The sequence below is a fragment of the Balaenoptera borealis genome (genome assembly GCF_965194805.1).
Source record: "Balaenoptera borealis genome assembly, chromosome: 12".
In the NCBI taxonomy this organism is placed as follows: Eukaryota; Metazoa; Chordata; class Mammalia; order Artiodactyla; family Balaenopteridae; genus Balaenoptera; species Balaenoptera borealis.
The window spans coordinates 70,637,779-70,657,966 of record NC_138869.1 but is presented as its reverse complement, the minus strand read 5'-3'; the positions used below and the strand labels follow the sequence as shown (position 1 = coordinate 70,657,966).

General features: G+C 36.7%; 1 protein-coding gene and 1 long non-coding RNA gene across 8 annotated transcripts in view; one reads left to right on the top strand and one right to left on the bottom strand.

Annotated features, from left to right (window-relative positions):
* FKBP5 (FKBP prolyl isomerase 5) overlaps positions 1-20,188 on the top strand; it is a 100,280-nt gene that overhangs the window by 30,877 nt on the left and 49,215 nt on the right. For 4 of the 7 annotated variants that reach the window (XM_082345097.1, XM_082345091.1, XM_082345094.1 and 1 more), the window contains 2 exons: positions 12,981-13,106; positions 19,872-20,016. In XM_082345097.1, the coding sequence (XP_082201223.1) occupies positions 13,002-13,106; positions 19,872-20,016 (250 nt within the window). In that variant the 5' untranslated portion in view covers positions 12,981-13,001. Of the gene's footprint in view, positions 1-11,221; positions 11,261-12,977; positions 13,107-19,871; positions 20,017-20,188 lie in introns of all 7 variants that reach the window. The other 3 variants (XM_082345096.1, XM_082345092.1, XM_082345093.1) reach the window with 2 other exon arrangements.
* Positions 725-20,188, bottom strand: part of LOC309607057 — a 197,447-nt gene continuing 177,983 nt past the window's right edge. Inside the window, exon 10 of the long non-coding RNA XR_014232196.1 lies at positions 725-7,166. This is a non-coding gene — a long non-coding RNA (uncharacterized lncRNA). The remainder of the gene's footprint in view (positions 7,167-20,188) is intronic.

Sequence of the window (20,188 nt, the reverse complement as noted above, 5' to 3'; positions counted from 1 at the left end):
CCCTCGCACAGAAACGAAGACCCAACACAGCCAAACATAAATTAAAAAAAAAAAAAGTTAATTCAAAATTGATCATAGACCTCAATGTAAAGCCCAAATCAATAAAATTTTTAGAAGAAAATATGTTTGACTTTGGGTTTGGTAAAGATTTTTAAGGTACAACACCAAAAGCATGATTTATAAAAGAAAAAAGATAAATTGGACTGTATCAATTAAGAACATCTCTTTGAAAGCCACCTTTAAGAGACTAAAAGGACAAGTCACAGACTGGGAGAAAATATTCGCAAATCACGTTATCTGATTAAAAGCTTGTATTCACATTATATAAGGAGCTCTCAAAACTTAATAATAAGAAAACTCAGTCAAAAATAGGCAAAAGATTTGAACAGTTCACCAAAGATACACGGATGGCAAATCAGCCCATGAAAAGATGATGAACACCACTAGTCATTAAGAAAATGCAGATTAAAATCACAGTTAGATACCACTACATACATGTTAGAATGTCTTCAGTTAAAAAGGCTTATAGTACCAAGTGTTAGTGAGGATGTGGAGCAGCTGAAACTCTTACACACTTCTGGTGGGAACACAAAATGGTACATCCACTTTGGAAAATAGTTTGCCACTTTCTTAAAGACCTAAAATGTACACCTACTCTGTGATGTAGCCATTCCACTCCTAGGCATTTATCTAAGAGAAATGAATGCATATGACTGCATGAAGATTTGTACCCAAATATTCATAGCAGCTTTATTTGTAACAGACAAAAATTGAAAACAATCCAAATGTGCATTAACAGGCAAATCACCCAAATGTGCATCAACAGGCAAACATTTAGCACTGTCTCCGTACAATGGAATACTACTCAGCAATAAAAAGGAATGAACTATTGATACATGCAACAATGTATTTTATTCTCAATTACAGTAGGAGAAAGAAGTCAGGGAAAAAAGACATGATTCCATTTATATGAAATTCTATAAAATACAAACTATTCAGAAAGCAAATCAGAGATTGCTCTGACGTGAGCCAGAGAGGAATGAATTTTAAAGAGACACAAGGAAACTTTTGTGGGTGACAAATATATTCATTATCTTGATTGTAGTGATGGCTTTATAGATATATATACATATGTCAAAACATACAAACTTACAACTTGTATACTTTAAATATGTGAAGTTTATTGTATTGTCACCAAATCTGTTTAAAAAATGTACTTGTGTGTTCTTCAACATTTATAGCAAGCTGTTTAAATTTCAGAATCACATAAGGGACTCAGAATAATTTTAAAAATAATTTGTCAGTGATTAAGTTTGATGAGGTGGGAAAACCTGCATTGTATATATCAAGTTTACTTATAATTTTAACTTATTACAAAATCGAGAAACTGAATAAATGTTCCAATTTGGGCTTTCTGAAATTCTGAAGAATTTTTTAGAATAATAATGATCAAATGTTAGATTTAATTGTATTGTCATATTAGAACACTGTAATCCAACTGGATGATAAATAAAGGGAGAGAGGGGAAAGAATGTTGAAAGAGCCCTAAGTATAAAATGGAGGAAGTCCACAGAATTCTAGGCTTGGGAGAAATTCTTATGATATTGTTTGGATGACTAGGTATCTATGGTAGATAGTATTGAATAATGGCCCCCTCAAAGACGCCCACATCCTAATCCCTGAAATTTGTTAATATGTTACCTTACAGAGTAGAAGGGACTTTGCAGATACGATCAAGGTTAAAGACTTTGAGGTGGGGAAATTATCCTGGATTATCCAGATGAGCCCAACATAATCACATGGATTCTTAAGAAATTTAAGAAAGCAGGGAAACTTTCCCAGCTGTGGCCAGAGGGAGATGTGACTATAGAAGAATGATCAGAGAGATACAATATTGCTGGCTTTGAAAATGGAGGAAGGGGGGCCATGAGCCTAGGAATGTGGACAGCCTCTAGAGTCTGGAAGAAAGCAGGAAATTCTCTCCTAGAGCCTCCAGAAGGAATGCAGCCCTGCTAACACCTTGATTTTAGCCCAGTGAGACCCATTTCTGACTTCTGCCCTCCAGAACTGTAACATAATAAGTGCATATTGTTTAAGCCATTACGTTGGTTACAATTGTTGTGGCAGCTGTAGAAAATATCTAAGGGGATAAACCTCAGAAAAATGTTTTGCCAGAGGGTTGCAGTAGAAAGTGAACTCTGTGATACCAGAATAACTTTTTCCATTCCTTGGGAATTGTTTTCCCTTCCACATATCAAACCTCATTGTCCTATAAGGTAAAATATGTACTTATTCATTAAAAAGTAATTCTAAATGTTAGAGTTGGAATAAACCTTAACCCCCTGAAATTTACAGATGGAGAAACCAATGGATTTGAGTTTAAATTTAGGCATGGTTCAATCCTCTATCATATATACCCTTTAATTAGAAATTTGTTCTGGAAACATGGAATATATGTCATTCCAAAAAGGGTGTTTACTTAGGGAGGTAGACAAATCTTTATCTAGTTGACAGGATTAATTTATGAGATTAATTTGTCACTTTGGAAGGTCCTAACCCTAACCCTGACCCTGAGGAGAAGGAATAAGTCATATTAACAAACTTCACTGTTCAGTAACTAGATCTGCATGCAGAGGAGGTACCAACTCAGAATGGAGGGGTTTGGGAGATGGCAGGGTCACATCAAAAATAAATTTTCCTTATTTCTTCCTGCCTAGGATGTGTTACAGCCTTATAGATTCTGTTTCCCCCCAGACTTCTCCCCAAACAGGAGTCTCTCCTGTTATGGAACATCCCCTTGTTCTCAAAACCCAGTGCCCAGGCAGAGGCTCTGGTCGTCAAACTTGAGAGCAGCACTCTTCCCCTTTTCTCTCCTCAGTCCCTGTCCTCCTTCCATACTTTTGTGGAGGGATTTAAGGTGGCCAAGGGTTTTTTCCTTCTGTATTTAAGGATTTGATCACAGACCCAAAATGCAGTTTATTCTTGTGCAGTTTTACTCTTGGCCATATAATGGACCTTGGGAAACAGAGTGAAGCCATGTTTTAAACCTGCTTAATTTATGTTATAGTGCTTTAATGAAACCATAAGAGGAATGCAGTACTATACAAAAATTTTATCCTAGGTTCCTTCCTTCTGCAGTCCAGCTCTCTGAGCCATCTCTTCCCCCAGTTGCTATTTAGTGTATACTCAGAGATTGACAGCTAGGTGTGGTCCTCTGTTTTTGACTGCCCATGTTTAAGTCAAACTGATATAATTAATAAGATAAACCTGTTATGTGTATGTATACATAGACATATACTTACAGTGTACTTCAGGGATGTATTAATTATGCTAGGGTTTTCTTGATTACCACCCCTGATTAGAGCAGAATATTATTTTTGCTTTCATAGTTGAACACTTAGGTACGGTGTAATTCTCCAGATTAGATTTTTCAGAGTAGATTTAGAGAAGGAATACAGTCAACTGGTAATGATATTTCAGTGCTGATTCCTTGTAGTGTCTGCTATTTTACCATCTTTATATCAATCAGTTGCTTTTGAAAATCACAATTCATTTGCATTTATCGACTGCCTCTTATATGCCATCCATTTACACTAGGTGTTGGGGGTCCAAAAATGAATAGGACACATTCTCTGCCTATACCATGTTTACAGACCTTTGCCATATGTTACCTTGCTGGCCTGTTCTTAGAAATCACCAGCAGACTTGGAATCAAACTGTTTGACCCTAATGAATCAACTCAAGTTAATAATCTACCACGGTGGCACAGGTAGAAATTTAATTTTTCTACTAAAACATGAATGGAGGCTCACTCCTACTGTGTTTACCTTTCCCAGAATGTAAGTTCCAGGGAGATGGAAAAAATTTCATCTGTACTGCCACAAGACCTAGTAATCAGAAGTGGGGCTGGGACCTTAAAAGTTTAAGAACCACTGTTGTACTTTCTTAGCAGTAACTGCAGGTGTACTTTTATCTTAATTCCATGTAGAATCTGATCACGCCCCAACGTGTACTGTCCCCCAGAGTTCTCTCCTGAGCGCAGGCCTTGTCTCTGACTGCCTTCTGGATGTCTCACAAGCACGAACTCTGCTCAACTAGATTTTGCTTCCTCTGCATAGGAGGCACTCCAAAATGTTTGAGTTAAATTGAACAGAAAGAATAAGTCCTGATGAGTGCAACCGTGAAGTGTTTTTGTCTTTTTGTCCTAAGTTTTTTAAAAAAATCATGGAAGTAATATATACTTAGTGCTAAACTATTTAAATGATAAAAAATTTTGTAAGTGAAAATCCCTTCTTAGACTCCTAAATCTCATTCTCCAGAGGTAACACTGTTTTAACGGTGGTTAATATATTTTTCTTGTATGTATAAGTAAATATACACCATTTTCTTCCTAAAAATAGGATCATACTACAAATTGTTGTGCAGCTTGCCATTCGCTTAATAGTCCATGTTGGATGTTGTTCCAACTTTCGTGTCATTATTAGAAGCTTGCTTATCTGGGATAGCTAAGATCTTGCCTGTTCCATATTAATATTTCCAGAGTTTAGTTGTCTTAACTCTAAGGAAGAACAATGATGAAAAAGACATTTTGGCATGTAATATATAATATTTGCATAATTGTAAGCCAGTGCTCTAAAATGATTCTACACACCAAAATCTATAAATAACTGGGAAACATGGTTGGTTCCTGCAAGCAATTATGATATACCACATTATCTGTACCACATGTATTATCCCTTTGTAACATCCTTAAGTGATGTTGGTTTTGTTTACAGCCGGGAGAACCAAATCATCACTGGGCACTATGCATTGTAACAATACATTTCATTTATTACAATGGTATTCTTTTTTAGTGGACGGGCATCTACAAAATCCTTTCTCAGTTCAGTTGTTTTGATGTTTTTGGTGTTTAGACTCTTAGCTCAGGGATTCTCTTTAGATTTATCTCATCCTTTTCAAAGACAGCATAATATTTTTATAGTATGGATTTGCTATTTTTTATTTAAACATTCCTCTTGAGGAAAAGCTTTAGAATACTTTTATTTAGCCATATTAATTTAGCTGTAACTTAAGTGGCGGGGGGCGGTGGTGGTGGGATGAATTGGGAGATTGGGATTGACATGTATACACTAATATGTATAAAACGGATAACTAATAAGAACCTGCTGTATAAAAAAGTAAAATAAAATTCAAAAAAAAAAGCAATCTATAAATGTTTAATTGACGAACAATTCTATGCCTTTGTTCTTCCTACTCTTGAATCATTACTTTTTTTGTTTCCCTGTGACCCTTTCCCTGTGTATTTAAGCTTGTCAAGTTCTTTCTTGTTCTTAAGCCTTTGCTCTCCACTCCCCTTTCCACCAAAGCATTTTACTGTTTCCCTTTGTAAGCCTAGTAAAAGTCTCAAAATTCTCACATTTTGCATCTTATACATTCCCCTTATACTTAACTTTACACTCACAGTATGCTACCTTTCTCTCCTTTCCATTTCTTAACTTCTCAACCTTAACCACTGCCCAGTGCCTTTGGGAGATGCTAGGGGATACATAAAATCAGCATTTTTTTTTCCTTAAAAACTTTTTAGCCAAATACTTATTCATAGGAGATGTCCCATTTTATTCTAAGTAGAATCTTCAGAAATATTTGAAAGGTGATTGCATCCATAAAGTAAGGACATGCTAAGAAAAAATGAGCAATTAGATAATAAGAGAGTATATAGAAATAAATATTTTTAAAAATCCTTTGAACAAATTAAATGACACAGTGGGCGTAGCTGACAACCAAATGGTGATCTAGAAATTCCATCAAAGGAGATCTCTTAGAAAATAGAGCAAAAAGGCAAAGATGGAATTGAGGTGGTTTCTCGACCCTGTGTGCACATTAGAATCATCTGAGATACTTTGTAAAAACACTGACGTCCTGACCACAGACCAATTAAATCCAGACTCTCTGGGAGTGGGTCCAGGCATCAGTGGCTTTTTAAAGCTTCTCAGGTAATTCTTTTTTTTCTTCCCTTGGTTCTTTGTTGTACTTTATTGTTTTGTTTTTTTAACATCTTTATTGGAGTATAATTGCTTTACAATGTTGTGTTAGTTTCTGCTGTATAACAAAGTGAATCAGCTATATGCATATGTATATCCTCATATCCCCTCCCTCTTGTGTCTCCCTCAGGTAATTCTAATATTTATTCCAGAAACATGTTTAGGAGACCTGAAGGATAGAACCAAGGTGCCCAAAGTCTGTCTAATAAGACTTCTAGAAGCAGAGGACAGACAGTGAAGGAAAAGAAATATTAGTAGGAACTTTCCTGAGATCCTCAAAGACTTGTCTTCAGCATTTAAGGACCAGGATGTTAAGGCCCCTGCAGGAATGGAGGAAAGAAGATTAATAACACGTATATCCTGGTGATACATCCGAACCCCAGGAGTAAAGAAAATTCTTACATATTCATAGAAAAAAATGGGAGCCACCTTGTGCATTCGGGAGGGAGGGAAACCTACCTGGCCTAACTGATCTGAACACAGCATCTGCTCTGTCCCCCAGGTGGGGCTCTACTTAATTTCTCTGCTCTTTGTAATGCTGACCAGGCTCCCTTTGGAAGAGCTGTTCTTACAGTCGGTGTTTCGAAGGCAATTTGCTCTTCTTTGTTCTCTCCTTCTGGCTGATCTCATCTGTGTTCTAGTTCAGTGATACACCTTTTCTTGTTTTCAAGCTCAGAGCTTTGCAAATTTTTCTGTCGCTCCATTGCCATCATGGGGGAAGTTGATCCCTTAGTCTTTCAGCCCTTGGTATTTCGATGGTCTAATATTTTCTAGACCTTTTTTTGTTTTGTTTTAATGCTAATATAACTCTTTGCTTCCTACTTATTTAAGAACAGTAATTCATCCAAGTAAACAGGGTTAGCGACAGGAGTAATGGTAAATTTGGTCTATTAACTTTGCTCTTCTTCACTAATTACTGAGAAGGAAAGTGAGTTTACCAAAGCATTGTATGTATCTGAGAGAGACAATAAAGGAGGAAATAATTTGTAGCAATCAAGGGGTAGCTCCATTTAGGATTCTTTTTCCTCTCCAGTCTTCATGATTGGACATCCCAGAGTCTTTGGTTCCCGAAGAACTGATACAATAATCACTTCTGGAGGCTCGACTCAGAACTTTGGGATTGCACTGGAAATACAGAAGGTATCCTCAATTAAGGGGAAGGTAGGAGAGCTAAAGAGAGGACCATGGTTAAGTGTACAGTGCAGTGACATTAAGTACATTCACATTGTTGTGCAGTTATCACCACTCTTTTCCAGAACTTTTTCATCTTCCCAAAAAGACACTCTATATCCATTAAACAACCTCTCTATTCTCTGCTCCCCTCAGCCCCTGGTAATCTCTATTCTACTTTCTGTGTCTGTAAATATTTTTTTAGTATTTATTTGTTTGGTTGGTTGGTTGACAGGTTGTGCAGGGTGTTAGTTGCAGCAGGCGGGCTCCTTAGTTGTGGCATGCAAACTCTTAGTTGCGGCATGCATGTGAGATCTAGTTCCCTGACCAGGGATCGAACCTGGGCCCCCTGCATTGGGAGCGTGGAGTCTTATCCACTGCGCCACCAGGGAAGTCCCTGTCTCTATAAATATGCCTATTCTAAGTACCTCATATAAGTAGAATCATACAATATTTGTCCTTTTGTGTCTTGCTTATTTCACTTAACATAATGTTTTCAAGTTCATCCATGTTGTAGCATGTATCGGAATTTCATTCCTTTTTATGAAATAATATTCATTTTAATAATCATATATAATACATATTGCACACATACCATATTTTGTTTATGGACACTTGGATTTTTTCCCACCTTTTGGCTTTTGTGAATACTACTACTGTATCTGTTTGAGTCTCTGGTTTTGCTTCTTTGGGGTACATACCTAGGAGTGGAATAGCTGGATCATATGGTGATTCTGTGTTTAATATTTTGAGGAACCACCAAACCTTTTCACAGAGGCTGCACCATTTTACATTACTACCAGCAGTGCATGAGGGTTCTGATTTCTCTACATCTTCACCAACACTTGTCATTTTTCCTTTTTTGATAATAGCCATCCTAATGAGTGTGAAGTGGTATCTCATTGTGATTTTGACTTGCATTTCCCTTATGAATAAGGATGTTGAACATCTTTTCACCTGCTTATTGGCTCTTTGTATATCTTCTTGCAGGTTTCTTTTTTAAAGGAGAAAAAGTAAATGTATGAGCATATATAAGAGTGTTGTTCATCATCTCCCCATTCTGCACCCCAGTGTGGAGGAAGCAAATTAACTGGGGGAAAGTAGGTGAATAAATACAGTGTGCAGTTTCATATAGACATATAGTCTGTCTTTATATTTGATCTCGTTTTCTCTGCATGCATGTATATCTCTCTTTTGTGTGTGTCTTGCCTACAAATAGATAACTCCTCCTGACACTCCTGTGTTACTGGACTTGAATGTTTGATAGAGGCCTGGGGTTGAAAGTAAATGAGGGCTTTCCAGTTCGTCCTTACATGAATATTTTCAAAATTAGGATGCACTTATACTGCATTCAGTTACAAGCCTTTCCTTGTGTTTTCTCTCTTTCTTTTGTGTTTTAGTTTTAGGAGACTGAAAGCCTTTATGGCCCAGACATCTATGGTACTTAGAAAGAGTGCTGCTGTAATTTTGTACTTTTCTGTGTTTCTAACAAAGTAGCCAGTTCCTATATTCCTTTTTGTCTTCTTTCTGAAAACTCTTCTGTTAGACAGTAGGATAATCTGTAATACAAGATATCTATATTTTAACAAAGAGAACAACTACAACAGTAGGTAATATACATGGTTAATTAGTGGATAAACCTTTAAAATGATTTCTCATTTGGGGGAATATGACAATTTAGTTAGGTTAAGTTTTCAGTACACTGTTGATGAAATTTTAAGCGTAGTCTCATTTTTCTGTGATGTCTCAGGTGTTTGCTGACCAGCACTTTGGAGAGTGCATGCTTATCTGGCATGTCCATAACAGAACGAACTGTGTGTTCCCTCTCTGAGGCTCTGGGCAGCAATTTCCCCCTTTGGACAGTTCAGGACAGTGAGCTTTATCATAGATTAATATCCATAGCTACAGAGTGATTTTAAATCCAGAATAAACCTAGGGTAGGGGAACGAAGAAAAGGCTCTCTTATGAAAAAAGTGAAATTTTCTTAGTGTGTCTTACAGGTTTTTAGGAATTATCTGTTCTTACAGCCTTTTTTTCATGTAACATTAGATCAAGGAAGAAGTTTTTCTTTGTTTTGTTTGCTTACAAAAATCTATACCCCAAATGGTATAACTGGAATTAAGGGGAAGTACTTGGAATGTTCAGTTTATTTCTTTATTCTTCCAGATTTATCTGCCTTTGAAAGTTCAACAAAGTTTTAGTGTTGTTTTTATCTTTGTGTTTTAATTAATTTAATTCGTGCTACCTCTTTTCACATGGACTCCATACTAGTCAGAATCGTTCTGAGATTACGAAGATTATTTGAATCCCTTCAAGTGTTAGAACCAAAAATGAAGAGCAAATTCCTTTATCAAATGAGATTTATAAAGCTTGCAAGTCAACTTATACAAGTTCCCTATTTATTTAAATTTTAGCAAGCCATTGTTTCCAAAGGGGAGGGTTAGAACAAAAGAAAATGTTTTTTGATTGACAGTATTTTCGTTTAAAAGTTTAGCTGATCTACAAGTGACAAACATTCAAAAGAAAGGCATTGCCTTTGGATGTGTTGTAGTCATGCTTTCTGAATGCTCTGTTTTTAGCTTTTGGTGATATTTGTGCTCACACATGCTCTCTCTCAAATGATTTGAAAGTAAGTGGCAGACATCATGGCACCTCACCCCTAAATACTTCAACATGTGTCTCCTAAGAATGAGGATATTATTCTGTATAAAACCACAATGCTATATCACACTCCAGAAGGCTAACATTATACAGTAATAATAAGGTAATGTATGGTTTGTTTTTCCAAATTTTCCTAATTCTCCCAAAAATGTGCTTTTATAAATTTTTATTCCCCCTAATCCAGGATCCAGCCAAGGATCACACACTGCATTTGGTGGCTGTGTCTCTTTAGTCTTTTTAAAACCAGAACAGGCCCCTTTTCTTTTTTTTTAACTTTTTTTTGTCTTTCATAACATTAACATTTTGAGGAGTCTAGGCCAGTTGTAGAATGTTCCACCACCTAATTTTGTCTTTTCTTCTTGATTAGTTTCAGGTTAAATGTTTTTGGTAGGAATACCACATGTATACTTCCCATTACATCACATCAGGAGGCACACTGATACTGGTTTGTGTTAATATAGAAGATGCAGAGTTTTGTCATGATGCAGATCACTTGTGTGAAGGGGGAGGTTTGTCAGATCACTCCACTGGAAAGGCCTTTTTCCTTTTTTAATAATAAGTAATCTGTAGTTCATGTTTTGAGACCGTGTAGCTGTCCTGTTCCCTAATAACCTTTCATTTGGTGGTTTTAATTTGTTTATTGATTTACTCCAAGGTTTCCCCAGGGGTTTACTGATGGATGTCTATGTACCTGTAAAGCACCAGGAAATTTTTTTGTATGTATATATTTTTCCAGGGATACGGTCCAACACCTCCAGAATGTTTAAACGATCTTTTCCCTCTGTTTTTGAGGTGGCTTCTGCAAATTTCTATGCATCAGAGAGTGTTTTATAAGTGGTAGGTTACTAGAATTTGGGAACAAACCCTGTTCATCTAATTTTCCTAATTATCTTGCCCAGCATCACACAACAAGTAGGTACTTAATTTTTGTTGTTGTTTGTTTGAGAACGCTTTGTTCTGGCCTTTCCCTTATCCTGAGCCAAGCATTTGGATCTTTTGTGTTTGGCATAAAGTGTACTAGAAAATAAAGCAAAGGGCTAAGCCCCTGGTTTTTGGTGTTCTCTTTGAAGATTTGGGGGCACAGCAAAATTTGATTTGTGTCTTTGTTGACACTGAAGTAAATTTAGACACTGGAAATTGGAAATGATTTAAAACACTATATCAACTATATTTAGTTGTCTAATTATCAGTTGTTTCAGTAAGACATTTTTCACAAGTGTAAAATAGCACTTTTTAACTGTGTAGGCAAGAGAGTCCCACAGGTGACTTAGGGAGCCTTATGTCCATTATTAGCCTAATACTGTATAGCTGTAGAAGTGATTAATTCTTGTCTTCCCCTGCTCAACCAGGAGAGCAGTATGGAATTCATCATGGCAGCAGCCAGCAAGGTGTGTTTTGTTTTGTCTTGTTGATTAGCCTGTTGGTATTTGCCTTGCATGAAAAGTGTCTGTCATTTAGGTGACTGATGATAATAATAAGAGTTAACATTGGAATAGTATACTTTTAACATACATATTATACCATTTAATCCAGAAGATCACTCTGTGAAAGTAGATACTATTTTTATTCTAATTACACAGGTAGGGAAAAAAACTTAGAGAAGTTAAAGTAAGCACATTAAACAGCTTGTAAGGAGCTTCAGATTCCTTGACCTTTCTGTCATTCCAGTCTAAAAGGTAGAGGTGTTCTAAGGAATCTAAATATGAACAAAGCATGGCCCTGCTCTCAAGGATCTTTTAAATACAACAAGTGTGTTGTCTTACGAATGTATTATAGACAACAAATCAAGGGGAGAGCTAAGGAAGTACAGAAAAGGGCAGACAACTGCAAAATAGAAGGTCAAGTTTGGTAAGATGGAGGTAGCATTTGAGTGGGAAAAATGGGGATTTTATTTTTCTTTAATTTTTTAAATTTTTATTTTATTTATTTTTGGCTGTGTTGGGTCTTCGTTGCTGCATGTGGGCTTTCTCTAGTTGTGGCGGGCGGGGCTACTCTTCGTTGAGGTGCACGGGCTTCTCATTGCGGTGGCTTCTCTTGTTGCGGAGCACGGGCTCTAGGCACGCGGGCTTCAGTAGTTGTGGCTCGTGGGCTCTAGAGCACAGGCTCAGTAGTTGTGGCGCACGGGCTTAGTTGCTCCACGGCATGTGGGATCTTCCCGGACCAGGGCTTGAACCCGTGTCCCCTGCATTGGCAGGCGGATTCTTATCCACTGCGCCACCAGGGAAGCCCAAGAATGGGGATTTTAAAAAAGAGTGACCAAGAGCATGGAGATGGGAAAGCACGGGACTTGTTATGGGAGAAGAATTAGTCTGGTTTGGCTAGAGCATGAGCTGCATGAAAGAAAGTAGTGGAAGCTAGACCTGAAAGATAGGTAAGGATCATGTTGTGGAGGGCCTGGAATGCCATGGTAGGGAAGAACCTCATTCCAAAGGAACTCTTGCGCAGGAAATGAAAAATATGGCTCTATAAAAGACCTAGTAATAATCATGATAAATGTTTACATTTTTAAGTTATGACTTTGTGCTAATCTCTTAACATTTGTTATCTCATTAATGCCTCACAGTAACTCTATGAACAAAAACTCCATCCATTTTACAGATGTGAAACTGAGGCTCAGTGACTTTAAGTTTGCAAATGTCAAACAGATATTGCTGGAGCTAGGACTCAGACTGGGGTCTGTCATTTTGAAAGCCTGTCCTGTTTTCCACTGTGATATATTGTCATTTCTTTTATCACATCACCTGATAAGTTCTTAATTCTCTGTCAAGAATATGGCTGTAGGAAAAGGATGTTTTCAAAGTTCTGAAAGGACTACTTCTCAATGCGTTATCATGCTAAGGAATATAATCACTATCAAACCTGACTTGGTCTGCTCTCTCATTTGGGATCAGAGCTGGATGGGAAATTGAAGAGTTGGATGATGTTTCATTTACATGCCTCACGACATCAATACATGCTCATAGCAAATGTTTTTATTTTCCTTTTCAGTGTTTAACCTTATTGGCCCTTAGTAAATCTTGGGTCAGGTTAAAGCTCAGTTCCTAGGGGCATTTAAGATGCATAAAGAAGTGATACTTTTCCTAGCTAAAATATGTTTCTTCTCAGCAGGTTGTCTACTTATAAAAGACAATGACTACTGATGAAGCTGCCAAGAACAATGGAGAAAGCCCCGCAGCAGCTGTTGCTGAACAGGGAGAGGATATTACCTCCAAAAAAGATAGAGGAGTATTAAAGGTGAGGCCACAAGGATGAATGACATTTTGGGAAATTTGCTATCTGGAAAGATTGTCAATAAAAATCTTCTTTTGTTTTTTTGGCTGGAGGTGGAGATGGATAATGTTTATTGAGGCTTACTAAGTACCAAACACTGCAGTTAAATTCTCATTTTGTCTTCATAACTGGAGGTTTATTTTTAATCCCAGACTATAGATGGTAAAACTGAGGGCCAGCTAGGTAAATTGACTTGCCCCAAATCATATGTCTTAGTAAATGCAGATCTGGGGTTCAGGTCCAAGTTATGTCTGACTCCAAAAGGCTGTCTCTCTCTATTCTCAGAGTGTATAAATGGGTTATTATTTTAATATAATATTTAAGTATATTAAAGCTAGCAAATGACAATTCAAAAGACTTTTTTAAAAGAAAAAGAAAAGCTAACTTGCAGAGTTCAAAAGGATTGGTTTTTTACATACAAATAGAATTCCTGTGTGCAGTGCAGGTATTTTTTTGAGGTTTCATCAGAGAATATATCTCACTTTTGAATTAGCTTTCCTCCTTAAAAACACTTTTTTCATTCTGTAATTAATCATTTTTACATTTTTTTTTTAAATCTCACAGTGATTTTGTGAGACAGAGTTCTTTTTTTTGTTTTATGAGCTTATTTATTTATTTATTTATTTTTTTTTTTTGGCTGTGTTGGGTCTTCGTTTCTGTGCGAGGGCTTTCTCTAGTTGCGGCAAGCGGGGGCCCCTGTTCATCGCGGTGCGTGGGCCTCTCACTATCGCGGCCTCTCTTGTTGCGGAGCACAGGCTCCAGATGCGCAGGCTCAGTAGTTGTGGCTCACAGGCCTAGTTGCTCCGCGGCATGTGGGATCTTCCCAGACCAGGGCTCGAACCCGTGTCCCCTGCATTGGCAGGCAGATTCTCAACCGCTGTGCCACCAGGGAAGCCCCAGAGTTCTTTTTGATTCTTCCATTTATGTATGGAAGATATATATGTGTTATTATTCCGTATAATAAAGAGAGGTTAAATGGTTTTAGTCATACTAAGTTCTTTTTTCTCCTACACTGTTGTTATGCGTTCAAGTTTTGTATAATTAATTTTTTTTTTGCTGAAAAGATTATCTTAAGCATTCTAAATATTACCACTAAGCTGAGTTTTAACATCTCCTTGTGTTATCAGTAGCAAACGAGAATTTTTTTAGTTTGTTTTGGCTAATCTTGCTTATGTGCAAGCTTTTTTCTGCACCTGAATCTCTTCCGAATATACATGTTTTACTATTAGCTTGCTATATGCCAAGCCAAAGTTTGAAGACTTGAACCTGTAGAATAAGGGCTTTATGCTATCTATAGCATAAGATGTATATTATGATATCTTCATTCAGAGGGCTTTTCAACCTTGTAGCTCTGTGAATTACTCATCCCATACTCCAGAATGCCTCTCAAGACAGTGGAAATTCTGTGGGCTATCCTCAGCATCTCCCTACCTCTGTTTAAGTTCTCCTCTTTCATCTTTTCAGAGCACTGGTACAGAGAACATGGCTCCCAACTTGCCTGAGGCCCTGCTTTGTTCTAGGGAGTAAATCTAATAAGATTTTTAGGCTTGTAAGAAACATTTAGAGATTATAAACCCTTTAAATCTTATGGTTTATCACTGTCTAAAGCCTCATGTTTCACCATGGCTTTTGGTTAAGATTAGGTCTTTTAACTCTGTGACCTAGAGCAATTTAGTAACCTATCTGTGATGAAGTTTCCTCATTTGTAAAATTAGAGTAATAATACTGCCTACCTCATAGAATTATTGAGATTACGTAAAGCATTTGGCACAGTGCCATGATTGTAATAATCTCTCTTATTAACTGTTACTGTATATATTTTTTAAAAGACCAAGGCAGATCTGGGAAGTGAGAAACTAACCCAGGAAGATAAAATTTCTTTTTGGAGCTTACATTTTTAAAATGAATTGAGACTAGATCATATCCTTAAGACAGCTCCAGATTTAGGCACTAAACTCGTCTTGTTGGGGAAACCGGAAGTGATACCACAGTATCACTTGCTGATGTGAACAGCTCTGACTCCATGGTAGCCATTCATCCCATATGCCCAGTTACTTGGTTATAGTCCTAGAAATGCAGATTCCCTCCAGGGGAGGCTCAGGCTCCTAAATACTGCATGCAGTTCATGAACACAAGCACTTCTAGAATATCGTGTGATTTCTTTTAGATTAACTTTTCTGAAACTATTTTTCCCCTTGAGTACTAGAAGGGCAGTAATGATTCTACTTTTTTTTTTTTTACTAGCACTTAATATAATTTTTTAAACTGTAATTATTTTTTCCCAGCTGTATTGAGATATATTTGAAATATAACACTATGTAAGTTTAAGGTATACAGTGTGATGATATGATACACTTAAATGTTTTGAAATGATTACTGCAGTAGGGTTAGTTAACCCCTTCATCACCTCAGATAATTATTTCTTTTTTGTGGTAAGAACATTTAAGATCTATTCTCTTAGCAGCTCTCAAGTATATAATACAGTGTTAATTATAGTCACCACGCTGTACATTTGATCCCAAAAATTTATTCATCTTATAACTTGGAAGTTTGTACTCTTTGACCAGCATCTCCCCATTTTCCCCTAGCCCCTGGCAACCATCATTCTACTCTCTGTTTCTGTGAGTTCAGCTTTTTTAGATTCCACATATAAGTGATATCACACAGTATTTATCTGTCTCTGACTAACTTATTTCACTTAGCATAATGCCCTCAAGGTACATTCATATTGTCTCAAATGGTATTATTTCCTTCTTTTTCATGAATGAATAATATTCTATTATATATATATATATATATAATATATATATATACCACATCTTTATCCATTATTTCTTTGAGATAGTGATTTCATTTCCTTTGGATTTATACCCAGAAGTGGAATTGCTGGATCATATGGTAGTTCTAGTTTTAATTTTTTGACGAAACTTCATACTGTTTTCCATAGTGGCTATCCCAATTTATATCCCTACCAACGGTGTACAGGGTTTACTTTTCTCCACATCCTCATCAACACTTGTTATTTCTTGATTTTTTGATTATAGCCATGAGTTCCTTGTATATTTTCAGTATCAAATATATGGTTTTTAGATATTTTCTCCCATTCCAAAGATCGCCTTTTCATTTTGGTGATTGTTTCTTTTGCTGTGCAGAAGCTTTTTTTTTTTTAATATATATATAAATTTATTTTATTTGTATTTATTTTTGGCTGCGTTGGGTCTTTGTTGCTGCATGCAGGCTTTCTCTAGTTGCAGTGAGCAGGGGCTACTCTTCATTGCAGTGCACAGGCTTCTCATTGCAGTGGCTTCTCTTGTTGCAGAGCATGGGCTCTAGGTGCGTGGGCTTCAGTAGTTGTGGCTCGCGGTCTCTAGAGCGCAGGCTCAGTAGTTGTGGCGCATGGGCTTAGTTGCTCCGCAGCATGTGGGATCTTCCCGGACCAGGGCTCGAACCTGTGTCCCCTGCGTTGGCAGGAGGATTCTTAATCACTGTGCCACCAGGGAAGCCCACAGAAGCTTTTTAGTTTGATGTTCCACTTATTTATTTTTGTTGCTTGTACTTTTGGTGTCATATCCAAAAAATTATTGCCAAGATTAATGTCAAGGAGATTTTTCCCTTGTTTTCCTTTAGATGTGTTATAGTTTCATATCTTATATTTAAGTCTTTCATTGATTTTGAGTTAATTTTTGTGAGTGGTGTAAGATAGGGGTCCAATTTTATTCTTCATAGGGTTATCCAGTTTCCCCTACATCTTTTACTGAAGAGATTATCTGTTCCTCATTGAGCATTCTTGGCTCCCTTGTCAAATATTAGTTGACTGTATATGCTACGGTTTATTTCTGGGTTCTCGATTCTGTTCCATTGGTCTGTGTGCCTGTTTTTATGTCAGTACTATTCTGTTTTTATCACTATAGCTTTTAATATAGTTTGAAATCAGGAAATGTGATGCCTCCAGCTTTGTTCTTTCTCAGGATTGCTTTGACTCTTTGGGATCTTTTATGGGTCTGTACGAATTTTAGCTTTTTTTTTTTTCTATTTCTGTGAAAAATACCATGGGAAATTTTGATATGTCTTGGATTGAATCTATAGATGTTTTTCAGTAGTATGGACATTTTAACATTTTTAATTCTTCTCATCCATGATCATAGGACACCTTTCCACTTATATGTGTCTTCTTCAGTTTCTTTCATCAGAATCTTATAGTTTTCAGTGTATAGATCTTCCACCTCCTTGGTTAAATTTATTTCTAACTATTTTATAGTTTTTGATGATATTGTGAATGGGATTTTTTATTGAGGTATGATTGACATATCACATTTTATTAGTTTCGGGTGTACAACATAATGATTTGACATTTGTATGTATTATGAAATGATCACCACAATAAGTCTATTTAACGTCTGTCACCGTACATAGTTTAAAAAAATATTTTTGTGATGAGAACTTTTCAGATCTATTCTCTTAGCATCTTTCAAATATGCAATACAATATTATTAACTATCGCATCATGCTGTACATTACATCCATGACTTATTCTGTAACTGAAGGTTTGTACCTTTTGACTCCCTTTACCCGTTTCTCCCACCCTCCCCTCAAACTCTGACCTCTGGCAACCACCAATCTGTTTCTGCTCTTTGTATCTATAAATTTAGTTGTTTTTTCTTTACTTTTCTTTCTTTTTTTTTTTTTTAAGATTGCATATATAAGTGAGATCATACGGTATTTGTCTTTCTCTGTCTGACCTATTTTCACTTAGCATAATGCCCTCAAGGTCCATCCATGTTGTTACAAATGGCAAGATTTCATTCTTTTTTTTTTTTTTTTTAATAAGTTTATTTATTTGGCTGCCCTGAGTCTTTGCTGCTGCTTTCTCTGGGGCTACTCTTCGTTGTGGTGCGCGGGCTTCTCATTGTTGTGGCTTCTCTTGTTGCAGAGCATGGGCTCTAGGTGCATGGGCTCAGTAGTTGTGGCTCTCGGCCTCTAGAGCACAGGCTCAGTAGTTGTGGTGCATGGGCTTCGTTGCTCTGCGGCATGTGGGATCTTCCCGGACCAGGGCTCGAACCCGTGTCCCCTGCATTGGCAGGCAGATTCTTAACCACTGCGCCACCAGGGAAGTCCCAATTTCATTCTTTTTTATGGCTAAATAATCATCCATTGTGTGTGTGTGTGTGTGTGTGTGTGTGTGTGTGTGTATACATACATATATATATATAACATATACAAATATATATATTTTCTTTATCCATTCATTTATTGATGAACACAGGTTGTTTCCATATCTTGGCTAATGTAAGTAATGCTGCAGTGAACATGGTGGGGGTGCATATATCTTTTTCAGTTAGTGTTTTCATTTCTTTTGTATGAATACCCACAAGTGGAATTGTTGGATCATATGGTAGTTCTACTTTTAATCTTTTTAGGAACCTCCATACTGTTCTCCATAGTGGCTGCACCAGTTTACATTCCCACCAACAGTGCAAGAGGTTTCCCTTTTCTCCACATCCTCACCAACACTTTTTATTTCTTGTCTTTTTGATGACAGCCATTCTGACAGGTGTGAGGTGATATCTCATTGTGGTTTTGGTTTACATTTCCGGGATTGTTTTCTCTATTTCTTTTTCAGGTATTTTGTTAGTTTGTAGGAACACAACTGATTTCTGTATATTGATTTTGTAATCCTGCAACTTTACTGAATTCATTGATTAGTTCAAACACTTTTTTTTGATGAAGTTGCAGTAATCATTTTTTTTCCTTTAGAATGTCTAGGCTTTTGAGCTAAGAAAGTTATAGAATCTAAGTTCACAGTGTTTACGTGGTGATATGAGGGAGGGGCAAGGAGGACGCATCTCAAAAAAGAATTTAGGAGCAAATAATTGAATTCTTTAGATAAAAATTCAGACCCTTCCCCAAAAAAGATGTTTATTGGACATGAGCTACCATCCTTTGTTATCTAATAAAAATGATTAATTTGGCATAAGTGATTGACAGAATAAATTATACACCACATGCCTGGATTTGATTTTCTTTTCCCAGAACTGACCAACTGCATTAGTGTCTTGCTCTGCCAAGAACAAAATAAATATACTGGATTTTATGATAGTTAAATGTTTTTCAACTTGGAGCTTTTTGGCATTTCCTTTACTAGAACACAAGTTATTCAGTATCATATCAAACTGTGCAGTGGTACTGTTTTTTTTACACGTTGAATATTCTTCAAATAGTAGGAAGTATAACCTTTATATCAGGAAATAGGGCTTTTTGAAATTAAACCAAACTAGTGGAATCGAGTCAAAAGATAATGTTTTTAGCAAAGGAGAGAAGTAAAAATCTCACCTTTGAAACTTTGCTTCAGACTTCTTTTTGAATGTTTTTGAAAGTCCACTAATCTTTTTGGTCTAATTCCGTTTGTACATGGACTAACTGTGTTTTGAAAGATTTCAGTGTCAAAAGATGGGGCATTAAACCAATGAAACAAGATCTATCGATTGATTATTTTGAGAGAATAGTGTGATTAACAATACAATTAAATATAGCATTAAAGATTTAGAGTAGTACAGGATAATTTTGTAACAGTGAGGATCATTGAGAGAACTGGGAGGGAAGCCTTTAGAAAGGACAGACAGTTGTTTGCAAATGTGCCTGAGTGATGTGGAAGGGACTGTGTGACCTCTGTATTCTCTGATTAGAAATAAAATGTTTAACCTCATTTTTCTTGACGTTTGTCTTTTCTAGATTGTCAAAAGAGTGGGGAATAGTGAGGAAACCCCAATGATTGGAGACAAAGTTTATGTCCATTACAAAGGAAAATTGTCAAATGGAAAGAAGTTTGATTCCAGTCATGATCGAAACGAACCGTTTGTCTTTAGTCTTGGCAAAGGTAAGTGGGTATTTTTTTTTTTTGAGTTGTGTTTTGCTTAGATTTATTGCTATTTATATTATATGGGAGCTAGTGGAACCTATCCTTGCCAAAAGTAAAGATATTTTGGAGCAGTAGTTCTCATGGATCCTATCCTTGCCAAAAATAAAGATATTTTGGAGCAGTAGTTCTC